Here is a 12,325-nt window from a genome sequence, read left to right as displayed (position 1 = left end):
TGATGATGATGATGATGTTGCCAAGCAGAAAACAGAGAGGCAGGTGAGTGGCCCCACTGAGACACGCTCGGGAGTTCCTCGTCTTGCGGGACTCTGCACGTTGCAAACGTGCAAACAGCACAGAAGACCTCCGAAGCACTATTCTCAGGCACTGCGCAAGCGCGGGTTTGGGCTCGCGCAGGCGCAGGGGGCGGGCTCCGGGCCAATAGAAAAGACAGGCGGATAGTTACGTGTTATGACACCAACCAATGACATCTTACTCCGAAATCTCTCCGGGCCCAGGCGGAGTCCCGTGAGGTGGGAAGGTAAATACAGCCACGTGTCCCGTCCCCCGTTTCCCCGCCCCCCCCCCCCGCTGTGAAAGGTGACGCGCTCCGTAACGAGCCCGTGCCCACGTCGGGCACCGTGCAGACCCCGTGGCTGCTGCGATCTTAATCCTCTCTCAAATGATTTTCAGTTTTTTTTCCACTCAAACCCTCCTGGCCACAGTAATAGAATTTCCTTTATCCAGTTTTCAGCGCCCAGCAGACGCTCATGAAAAGATTATTAACCGGGCGCTGATGGCTTACGTTTGTAATACTACCCGCTCAGGAGGCTGAGATCTGAGGATCGCGGTTCGAGGCCAGCCTGGATAGCAAAGTTTGTGAGACTCTCCAATTACACAGACACAGACACAGACACACAGACACACAGACACACACACACACACACACACACACACACACACACACACACACACACACACACACAGAGCTCTGGCCAGCCTGGGCTACACAGTAAGCCCCTGTCTCAACGAAGAGCGGTGCTAGAGTGTGGCTGTAGCAATCACAAGGTCCTGAGCTCAAACCTCAGTATTGAGAAAAAAGCAAGAGTTGTAGAAAGCAGTGGTTTAACTCAGTTGGCAATGGAGTAAGAGGAATGAAAGCAGGTGAGATCTGTTAAACAACTTCAGGAGGAAGCTCAGAGCGTAGTTGCTGATGGAAGTGAGCAAATGACTTCTCCTGTTGGGCCTCAACTTAGAAAATAAGATCTTTGAGGTTGGGATTTAGCTCAGTGGAAGAGCACTTGCCCGGTAAGTGCAAGGTCCCTGAGTTCGGTCCTTAGCTCTGGGGAAAAAGAAGAAAATAAGATCTCCTCCTAGGACTAGCTTCTAGGAATAGCTCCTAGGACTAGCAGGAAATTTAGAGACATGCAGCCCTGGGAGAGTAAATAATTGATGGTGGCTGATGATGACTCACATTTCAAAGAATTTGCTTCCTAAAAATGTCCTAACTTGAATGGTCTTCACTGACATCTAGTTATGTTTAGTAGACAGAGAATACCACAATCTCCAAACATGAGATCTTTCAAGAGATGCTTTATTGGAAGACACAATGTAAGATGCAGGCAATACAGCAGGCAGGGTGCTGCTTTTCAAAGGTGACAATCCTAACAGTGTTTCTTGGTGTCCAGGTCTTTGTGCTCCTTGTTGTATGGGGCTTGGGAGAAGCAGATGGCAGCTTCACGGTCACAATTGCAGATGAAAGCTTCACATTCATTGTTTTTGCCTTGAAAGGGACAAAAAGTGGGGTGAGCCAAGCTGCTTCTTGCTTTGTACAACCCAGGAAGAAGAGTTAGTTGGAATAAGCTTCTAGCTATCACACTGGTACAAATTTTCAGTTGAGAAACCAAGCAAACTAGGTGCCTAGTTATATTTGGCTTTAATTTTGTGTGTGTGTGTGTGCCAGTCCTGGGATTTGAAATTCAAGGCCTTAGCTACTCAGGAAGCTGAGATCTGAGGATCACCATTCGAAGCCAGCCTAGACAGGAAAGTCTGTGAGAGTCTTATCTCCAATTAACAACCAAAAAGCTGGAAGGGGGCTCAGGTGGTAGAGTGCTAGCCTTGAACAAAAAAAAAAGCTCAGGGGATGTGAAGGGTAAACAAAGGAGGAGGCTGCAATGCTTGGTAAGAAATGTACGCATTATCCTGCCCATGTAATTGTAACTCCTCTGTACAGTATGTTCACAAATAAAATGAAATTAAATTAAAAAAATAAATAAAAGCCACATGTATTACTAAAAAAAAAAAAGCTCAGGGACAGGATATGGGCCCTAAGTGAGAAAGAAAGAATAGCAGGAAAGAGAAAAGAGGAAAGAAAGGAAGAAAGAAGAGATAGGAAGAGTGAAAGAAGGGAGGGAGGGAAGTAGTAAGGAGGAAGAGAAGGAATGAAAAAGAAGGAAGGAAGGGAGGAAAGAAAGAAGTAAAAGAAAGCAAAAACGTAGGAGCTTAGGCTCAGTTGGCTAGCACGTAGTACTTATAAGAAAGCACAAAGCCGGGCGCTGGTGGCTCACGCCTGTAATCCTAGCTACTCAGGAGGCTGAGATCTGAGGATCGCGGTTCAAAGCCAGCCCGGGCAGGAGAGACCGTGAGACTCCTATCTCCAATAAACCACCAGAAAACCGGAAGTGGCGCTGTAGCTCAAGTGGTAGAGCGCTCGCCTTGAGCTGAAGAGCTGAGGGACAGTGCCCAGGCCCAGAGTTCAAGACCCACAACCGACAAAAAAAAAAAAAAAGAAAGCACAAACTCAGACTCTGAACTTAGTGCTTAAGATGAGAGCCTTTTCCCGCCATCAGTCATGACGCTTGAACTTGGGGCCTAGGCACTGTTCCTGAGCTTTTTTTTTTTTTTTTTTTTTTTTTTTTTTTTTTTTTTTTTGCTGGTCATGGGCATTAACTCTGGGCCTGGGCACTGTCCCTTAGCTCTTTAGCTCAAGGCTAGCGCTCTACCACTGGAGCCACAGCGCCACTTCCGGCTTTTTCTGTTTATGTGGTGCTGAGGAATCGAACCCAGGGCCTCATGCTTGCAAGGCATGCACTCTACCGCTGAGCTACCTTCCCAGCCCTGTTCCTGAGCTTTTTTTGTTCAAGGCTAGTACTCTACCACTTTGAGCCACAGCTCCATTTCCATTTTTCTGATGGTTAATTGGAGAGATTGGAGTCTCACAGACTTTCCTCTCTGGGCTGGCTTTGAACTGAGATCCTTACATCTCAGCCTCGTGAGTAGCTAGATTTTAGAGGCATGAGCTACCCTTGCCCAGAAAGATGAGAGCCTTATAAATTAGATTAAATCAGATTTATTTATTTTTTTATTGCCAGTCCTGAGGCTTGAACTCTGGGCCTGGACACTGTCCCTGAGCTTCTTTTTGCTCAAGGCTAGCACTCTACCACTTGAGCTAAAATGTCACTTTCAGCATTTTCTGTGGTATTGAGGAATCCAACCCAGGGCTTCATGCATATTAGGCAAGCACGCTACCACTAAACCACATTCCCAGTCCAAAACCAGGTTTAAATATCAACTACTACTTACCAAAGTATATGCCTTGAAGTAAATGACTCAAAGAGAGAGAGAGAGAGAGAGAGAGAGAGAGAGAGAGAGAGAGAGAGAGAGAGAGAGAGAGAGAGAGTGCATGTGCTGAGGCTTGAATTCAGGGCTTTGCAATTACTAAACAAATGCTTTAATATTTGAGCCACACCCTCAGCCCAAATGACTGTCTTTGAGCCTCAGTTTCCCAGATTTTAAAATGGGGACAATAAAACCTATCCTGTATACATTATTAGCCCAGCTTCTGCCATGTAATAGCAGGTTTCTTAATAATATAGCTCCCAGCTTTTTATTACATTAGGAAGCAATAAAACATGGCAGTTAAAGGCAGAGCTTTGGGCTGGGAAGGTGGCTCAGTGGTAGAGCACTTGCCTTGCATGCCTGAGGCCCTGGGTTTGATTCCTCAGCACCACATATGCAAAAAGAAAAAAGCCGGAAGTGGCGCTGTGGCTCAAGTGGTAGAGCGCTAACCTTGAGCTGAAGAGCTGAGGGACAGCGCCCAGGCCCAGAGTTCAGGCCCATGACCGGACCCCCCCCCCCAAAAAAAAAAAAAAAGGCAGAGCTTTGGAGTTCTACAGAACTCTGTTCCAAAACCAAACCTTACAGGCTGTGTGACCTCAGACAATTGACTTCATTTTCTGAGCCTCTGTTTCCTCATCTGTAAAATCGAGATAGTGGGCGCCAGTGGCTCACGCCTGTAATCCTAGCTACTCAGGAGGCTGAGATCTGAGGATCGCGGGTTCAAAACTAGCCCGGGCAGGACAGCGCCCAAGCCCAGAGTTCAAGCCCCATGACAAAAAAAAAAAAAATCGAGATAGTATCCTGTCCCCCAGGGTTGTTATGAGGTTAAAATGAGAGCAAGAGAATGACCAATTAATTGTGACTATCATTGCTATGATTTTTCCCAGGCTTAGCAGAATCTGAAAGTCAGACAGAAGGTAGACATACTGCTGCAGGTGATCTGGGAGCCAGAGCACGTGTAGGAGTAGGTGTTGGTGTAAGGATTGTCCACGAGGAATTTACAGCTGCTCATCTTCTTGGCCTGGGTATAGCAATGGTCATGTCTCTGGCAGCATCTGAAGAAGAGGAACAAAATCAATCAAGGATCGTGGCTTGGTAGCAGTCTGAGTCACCTCTTGTCTTTTGGGGAAGTATACATAACTTAGCTGAAATGCTCCAGGAGAAATAGTTTTACATACAACTTGTAAATGGTAAGCCCTTATTTATTTATTTATTTGTTGGGTGGTTGGTTGGTTGGTTGGTCATGGAGTTTGAACTTAGGGCCTGAGCACTGACCCTGAGCTTTTTCACTCAAAACTAGCACTCTACCACTTTGAATCACAGTGACACTTTTGGTTTTCTGGTGGTTAAATGGAGATAAGAGCCTCATGGGCTTTCTTGCCCAGGCTGGGTTTGAACTGCGATCTTCTGAACTCAGCCTCCTGAGGAGCTAGGATTATAGGCATGAGCCACCAGTGGCTGGCCTCTTTATTTATTTACTTTTTTTTTTTTTTGGGGGGGGGGTCCAGTCGTGGGGCCTGAACTCTGAGCCTGGGCGCTGTCCCTCAGCTCTTCAGCTCAAAGCTAGTGCTCTACCACTTGAGCCACAGCACCACTTCCGGCTTTTTTCTTTTTGCTTCTGAGGAATCAAACCCAGGGCCTCATGCATGCAAGACAAGCACTTCACCACTGAGCCACCTTCCCAGCCCCTATTTATTTACTTTTTTTTTTTTTTTTGTCGGTCATGGGGCTTGAACTCTGGGCCTGGGCGCTGTCCCTCAGCTCTTCAGCTCAAAGCGAGCACTCTACTACTTGAGCTACAGCGCCACTTCCGGTTTTCTGGTGGTTTATTGGAGATAGGAGTCTCACGGTCTCTCCTGCCCAGGCTGGCTTTGAACTGCGATCCTCAGATCTCAGCCTCCTGAGTAGCTAGGATTACAGGCGTGAGCCACCAGCGCCCGGCTTACTTACTTTTAACCACATGTTCAGTAGATGTGATTAAGGAACACAGAAAAAAAAAAAAAGATATATGCTGGAGATACAGTGACACTTTTTTTTTTTTTTGCCAGTCCTGGGGGCTTGAACTCAGTCCCTGAGCTGCTTTTGCTTGAGGCTAGCACTCTACCACTTGAGCTACAGAACTGCTTTTGACCCTTTCTGTGTTTGTGGTACTGAGGAATTGAACCCAGGGCTTCATGCATCTAGGCAAGCACTCTACCACTAAGCCACATTCCCAGCCCATACAGTTTTTTTTTTTTTTTCAACTGGACTTTTCTTTGGTTTTACATGTGTAACTTAGATGTCATATAAGAAGCAGAGAAAATATCATTTCTGGCTTCCTCCCAAATAAAAATAGGAGCAAATTAAGGCCTTAAAACAGTTTTATGAAGTTCTCCAATTCCACAGATGACATTCTGTTCCAAGGGAATTACAATCACATCCATCAAATAATTGTGCCTATACATTCTGCCATGAAACTTTTTGTTGTTGGTGGTGGTTCTGGGGCTTGAACTCAGGGCCTCAGTACTGTCCTTGAGCTTTTGTGCTCATGGCTAGTGCTCAACCATTTGATCCACAGCTCCACTTTCAGCTTTTCTGGTGGTTAATTGGTAATAAGTGTCTCATGGACTTTCTTGCCTTCTGGATAGTTAGGATGACAAGCTGCGAGCTACCAGTGTCCCACCTGTGACACTTTTTTTAAATTGTGAAAATACCTTACAGAGGGGTTACAATTACCCGGGCAAGGTAATGAGTGCATTTCTTATCAATCATTGTTGCCTCCTCCTTTGTTCCCCGCCCCCGCCCCCTCACTTTTTTTAAACAAGAGCTTCTGACACCTGGATTGTGATCATGGCAGTTGGAGTTGCTCTATCCAGACACTAGAGGGCAGAATCACATGCTATTTTACATCTTGGATTTTCCACTTTCCATTTCCAGAGGTGACATTGGCTGGAGGGGCCTCTTGGGGAGGTTTTCTTTACAGGATGCAAGGGCCAACATAGGCTATGCTTTGTCCATATTTATGCACTGTGAAATCCTTGCCTTGTCTACTGCCCCCCCCCCCCAGACACACAGATGGCTTGTTACCTGTCCAGATCATCCACAGGGGTGCCTGAGCCCCCCAAGCCACAGTAGCAGCCGTAGTTGTTGTATTCCTTGTAGGGGTCACTCCCAGGAATGGTACACTTGATCATGTTGCGGAACTGCCACACAGCCCGAGGGATGATGCTGTGTGCAGTAGCACCCACTGCAAGAAAGCAGCCAGATCAAATTCATCCTCAGTGGCTCTGGGACCCAGGGGTCCACTGCCTGCCCTCTGTATTTCTCACCCCTGCCAGTTGCTGCTTCAGAAAAGCATGGTGGGGAGCAGAACCTGGTAAAACAGGATTTTTTTTTTTTTTTTGCCAGTCCTGGGGCTTAAACTCTGGGCCTGGACACTGGCCCTGAGCTGCTTTTTGCCTAAGGCTAGCACTCTACCACTAAGCAACATTCCTAGCCCAAATCAGGGATTTTTGTTGTTGTTGTTGTTGGTCGTGGGGCTTGAACTCTGGGCCCGGGTGCTGTCCCTGAGCTCTTCAGCTCAAGGCGAGTACTCTACCACTTGAACCACATTGCCACTTCTGATTTTCTGGTGGTTAATTGGAGTTAAGAGTCTCATGGACTTTCCTACCCAGGCTGGCTTTCAACCGTGATCCTCAGATCTCAGCCTCCTGAGTAGCTAGGATTATAGGCGTGAGCCATGAATTCCCAGCTTATCTGGCTTTTTTGTCCAAGGCTATTTAACATGTGAGCTACAACTCCAGTTCTGGCACTTTTGCCAGTTAATTAGAAATTAAAGTGTCACAAACTTTTTTTGGCCGGTCTGACTGTAAACCAGGATCCTGAGATCTCAGCTTCTTGAACAGCTAGGACAACAGGCGTGAGCCACCAGTGCTCAGCCTGGTCTGTTTTTTGTCTTGATTTGTCTATGCTGGATATTCCCTATAAATGGATCATGCAGTGGGTGTCCTTTTTATGATTTCTTTCACTTAGCATGCATTTTTGCTTTTTGTTGTTTTTGGCAGTGCTGGGGGACAGAACCCAGGACCTTGCACATGCTAGGCAGCACTGTTAACACTGAGCTACATTCTCAGCTCTTTGTTTACTGAGAGGGTCTTGTGTAGCACAGGCTAGTCTTGAACTCCATCCTTTTGCTTCAGCCTCCCAAGTTCTGGGATTATAGGCATGCGGTACCATGCCCAGCTGGACTATCAATACCCAAAAATTGACTTTTGTCTTGCTCATTCTTTTTTTTTTTTTTTGTCGGTCGTGGGGCTTGAACTCTGGGCCTGGGCGCTGTCCCTCAGCTCTTCAGCTCAAGGCGAGCGCTCTACCACTTGAGCTACAGCGCCACTTCCGGTTTTTTTCTGGTGGTTTATTGGAGATAGGAGTCTCACGGTTTCTCCTGCCCGGGCTGGCTTTGAACCGCGATCCTCAGATCTCAACCTCCTGAGTAGCTAGGATTACAGGCGTGAGCCACCAGCGCCCGGCTGTCTTGCTCATTCTTTTTGGTCCTCTTACTTGCTCCCCCAATGGGAGGTCAGCCACTGGCTGTGAGCTGCCCTGTGGAGCAGCCTGTGTAAGTGGCCTCCTCCAACAGCCAGGAGAAAACCCAGCTCTTAGTCCAGTAGCTCATAGCGAACCAATCAAATCCTGCCAAGAACCATTTGTGCATCTTGAAGCAGCTCCACTCCCAATTAAGCCTCAGATGAGACATGAAGCTAAGACTATCTCCCAATCATAACTCTGGAAAAGATCTTGAGCCAGAGAGGCAGACCCACCTCAGTTATACCCCCATCCTGACCCACAGAAAGAGAAATCTGCTAGTCATGTGTGCACTGCGGGCTCACATCTGCAATCCAAGCTATTCAGGGGCTGAGATCTGAGAATCATGATTCAAAGCCAGCCTAGGCAGAAAAGTCCAGAGACTCTTATCTCCAAAGAACCAGAAAAAAGCTAGAAGTGGAGCTGTGGCTTAAGTGGCAGAGTGGCAGTCTTGAGCAAAAAACCAAAGAGACAGAGCTCAGGCCCTGAGTTCAAGCCCCAGTGCCAGCACACATACACACACACAGACACACGCACGCACGCACGCACACACACACACACACACACAGATATACTGTTTACATTGCTAATTTTGTTGCTGTTTTGGGGGCTTGAACTCTGGGCCTGGGCACTGTCCCTGAGCTCTTCAGTTCAAGGCAAGCACTTTACCACTTGAGCCACAGTGCCACTTCTGGTTTTCTGGGGTTTATTGGAGGTAAGAGTCTCACAGACTTTTCCTGCCCAGGCTGGTTTTGAATTGTGGTCTTCAGATCTCAGCTTCCTGAGGAGCTAGGATTACAGGCATGAGCCACTGGCAGCCAGCACAAAAACATTTTTTAAAAAAGGATTTGGCAAGGAGGGCTGGGAATGTGGCTTAGTGGTAGAGTGCTTGCTTGATATGCATGAAGCCCTGAGATTGATTCCTCATATCACATAACAGAAAAAGCATGAAGTGGTGCTGTGGCTCAAGTGGTAGAGTGATCACTTTGAGCAAAAGCAGCCCAGGGACAGACCCTGAGCTCAGGTCCCAATACTTACACCACCAAAAAAAAAAAAAAGCAAGGGTTGGGAATGTGGCTTACTGCTTCTCTAGTATGAATGAAGCCCTGGGTTCAATTCCTTGGTAGCACATAAACAGAAAAAGCTGGAAGTAGAGCTGTGGCAAAAATAAAAAAATAAAAATAAAATAAAAAGGCTGGGAAGGTGGCTCAGTGGTAGAGTGCTTCTTGCCTTGCATGCATGAGGCCCTGGGTTCAATTCCTTAGCACCACATTAGCAGAAAAAGCCAGAAGTGGCGCTGTGGCTCACATGGTAGAGTGCTAGCCTTGAACTGAAGAGCTGAGGGACAGTGTCCAGGCCCAGAGTTCAGGCCCCATGACTGGCATAAATAAATTAAATAAATAAATAAATAAATAAATAAATAAATAAATAAATATAGCACATATGGTAGAGAGAAAAAAGAGGGACTTACTTATATGAGTTGGTGGGAAGATAGAACCTGCTACAAGGGGTCTTTTCTTTTTTTTTTTTGCCAGTCCTAGGGCTTGAACTAAGTGCCGGGGCACTGTCCCGGAGCTGCTTTTGCTCAAGGCTAGCACTCTACCACTTGAACCACAGCGCCACTACGTGCTTTTTCTGTGTATGTGGTGCTGAGGAATCAATCTCAGGGCTTCATGCATGCCAGGCAAGCACTCTACCACTAACCACATTCCCAGCCTACAAGGGTTCTCTTGAGTTCAGCTGAGGTAGAAATCGTGGAAACTATTGGGGGGACTTGAGGAATAAACCCCAACCCAGGAGCTCATGTGCTGCACAGGGAGCCTAGAACTGAGCCTCCAGCCAGTCCTATGTGCTGTGTCCCCAGATCGCTGTTGGAATAGCAGGGGATTTGAGTGCCCAGAAAGGGGGTCCAGGGGGTGCCTACCTGTGAGCAGAGCAGCCAGCACAAGGAATTTCATCTTGAGTGGACAAAGCACTGAAGTGAGCAATGGTGTCCCTTCTTATAGTCTGGGGCCCCTGTACCCCCCAAGATAAGGCTGTTTGCTTTGCTCTCAGCAGCTTTGCGTTGGCCTTGAGGCTGAAGGTGCTGCCGGCCGGCAAGGGATTACTGGAAATAATGTCATGGATTTGCAGTCCATACTGTGTAACTAAAGGAATGCTTTCTGGAGTTTGCAGATCTTTGGCTCAACCATCTCCCCTGCCCTTTTGTACTTGGCGCAGCCTTGCTGTGGCAGAGAGCCATCCATCCTGATGGGCACCTGGGTGGAAAGGGGACACGGGAGGAAATGGTGGCGACCGCCATGTCTCGTCTAGTGAATAGCAGAGCAGGGCTCAAGTCTAGTCTAGCTGATCCTAAGGAATGCTTTTCCTTCCTTCCTTCCTTCCTTCCTTCCTTCCTTCCTTCCTTCCTTCCTTCCTTTCCTTCCTTTCTTCCTTCCTTCCTTCCTTCCTTCCTCCCATCTTTTCCTCCGTCCTCCTGTCCCTCCATTTCTTCCTTCCTACTTTTCTTCCTTACTCTGCCCCTCCACCCTTGTGGGGCTTGAACTCAGGGCCTGGGCACTGTTCTTGAGCTTCTTTTGCTCGAGGCTAGTGTTCTACCATTTGAGCCACAGTGCCACTTCTGGCTCATTATGTTTACGTGGTACTGAGGAATCGAACCGGGGATAATGCATGATAGGCAAGCAATCTACCACTAAGCCACATTCCTAGCCCTGCTCTACCACCTTGAGCCACAGTTCAACTGCTAGTTTTCTGGTAGCTAATAGACAAGAGTCTCATAGACTTTCCTTCCCAGGCTGGCTTTGAACTGTGATTCTCAGATCTCAATCTCCTGAGTAGCTAGGATTACAGGAGTGAGCCACCTGCAGCGGCTCTTCCTCCCTTGTGTGTGTGTGTGTGTGTGTGTGTGTGTGTGTGTGTGTGTGTGTGTGTGTGTGTGTGTGTGTGTACATGTGTGTGCCAGTACTGGGGCTTCAACTCAGGGCCTAGGCATTTTCTTTTAGCCTTTTCTACTCAATGCTGCTGCTCTATCACTGGAGCCATATCTCCATTACCAGCTCTTTCTGGTTAATTGGAGGTAAGTGTCTCATGGACTTTCCTTCCCAGGCTGGCTTTGAACCACAATCCTCAGATCTCAGTCTTTTGAGTAGCTAGGATGACAGGCGTGAGCCACCTGCACGTGGCAAAGACTTCCATCTTGCAGAGATGGATCAGAGGCTTCATGGTACAGTGGCTGTCTCAACATCACACAGCAGAACCAAGGTGTTCGTTAGCTTTGGTGATTATTACACCTCAGAAGAGTTTGGGGACAGGGAGTGCTGAAGGTCCCACTGGAAATCCACTGGAAATCATCCACAAAGTCAGTCTAGACAAATTCTCAGGCAGAATGGCTGGTGGGGGAAGAGGAGGGCGCTGCTAGTGTTCTTTGCATTGGATGCCTGATATAGGTTCACACAGACATGGTCAAACCTGTGTGGTCCCTGCAGAAGACTGGACCTGATGGGAGAGTGGGGAGGGAGTGCACCAAATCTCTGAATCCTTGGTGCTTTGAGTTTCTGCTAACATAAGGCTATGCACAGGTGTGCGTGGCCCGGCCCCCCTCAGCTCGGGAAAAACACAATCTCCAATGGAAAGAACAGCTATCAATAGCTTCTCTACTCCTTCAGGTGATAGCGTACCCACACTTGAGCAAGGTCAAGTCAGTTGAGCCCCTACAGGATAGGCCTCCTACCTCCAGGAACTGCTCCAAAGCAGCCGCTTGTTGCCATTGGCCAAGTACGTCCACAGGCTTGAGATCGCCAGCTCTGACTGTTATGGGCAGTGTCTCCCAGCCTGACAACACATCTTCAGCTTTATTGCTGCCCATGTTTGTCACCCCCCCCCCAAAAGTGATGGAAGCTGAGCACTGAAGGCTCACACCTGTCTTCCTAGCTACTCAGGAGGCTGAGATCTGAGGATCATGGTTTGAAGCCAGCCTAGGAAGATAAATCTGACTCTTGTCTCCAACCACCAAAAAGCCACATGTGGTGCTGTGGCTCAAGTGGTAGAATGCTAGCCCTGTGCAAAAGAGCCTACAGGGCAGTGTTTAAAGAGTTCAAACCCCAGGACTAGCCAAAACAGATAAACAACAACAGAACCTGAAACCTTGGATTTACTACAAGAAACATGGAAAACTTGAAAGTTAGGCACAGGTAATTGTTTTCTGAATAGAATGCCATGTCTCAGAAAAAAAGCACAAATAATGGACAAAGTATCCCTGGGCACCAGTGTCTCAGGCTTGTAATCCTACTCAGGAGGCTGAGATCCGGAGGATAGATATTCATAGCCAGCCTGGGGGAAAAAAATCTCTGTGAGACTTTACTTCCAGAATGCACGCTGGTG

At 47.6% G+C, this 12,325-nt stretch overlaps 1 protein-coding gene across 1 annotated transcript; it reads right to left on the bottom strand.

Annotated features, from left to right (window-relative positions):
• Positions 1-1,414: 1,414 nt before the first annotated feature.
• LOC138808523 (phospholipase A2) lies at positions 1,415-9,904 on the bottom strand. The gene is made up of 4 exons (XM_069994805.1): positions 9,870-9,904; positions 6,449-6,608; positions 4,310-4,437; positions 1,415-1,547 (listed from the first exon to the last, which is right to left on the bottom strand). Exons 1-4 carry the CDS (start codon positions 9,901-9,903, stop codon positions 1,429-1,431), a joined length of 441 nt encoding a protein of 146 aa, XP_069850906.1. The 5' UTR covers position 9,904; the 3' UTR covers positions 1,415-1,428.
• Positions 9,905-12,325: the final 2,421 nt, after the last annotated feature.

The sequence above is a fragment of the Dipodomys merriami genome, unplaced genomic scaffold (assembly GCF_024711535.1).
Source record: "Dipodomys merriami isolate MVZ:Mamm:240054 unplaced genomic scaffold, mDipMer1.0.p SCAF_45, whole genome shotgun sequence".
In the NCBI taxonomy this organism is placed as follows: domain Eukaryota; kingdom Metazoa; phylum Chordata; class Mammalia; order Rodentia; family Heteromyidae; genus Dipodomys; species Dipodomys merriami.
Note: the sequence above shows the minus strand (reverse complement) of the source record. Positions and strands in the feature narration are given on the sequence as shown.

Coding starts and splice junctions, on each gene's coding strand:
- LOC138808523 (XM_069994805.1), bottom strand. CDS start 9,903: ATGAAATTCCTTGTGCTGGCTGCTCTGCTCACAG. Junction 6,609..9,869: donor GCTGGCTGCTCTGCTCACAG/GTAGGCACCCCC, acceptor GCTTTCTTGCAG/TGGGTGCTACTGCACACAGC. Junction 1,548..4,309: donor CTCCCAGATCACCTGCAGCA/GTATGTCTACCT, acceptor GTCCCTTTCAAG/GCAAAAACAATGAATGTGAA.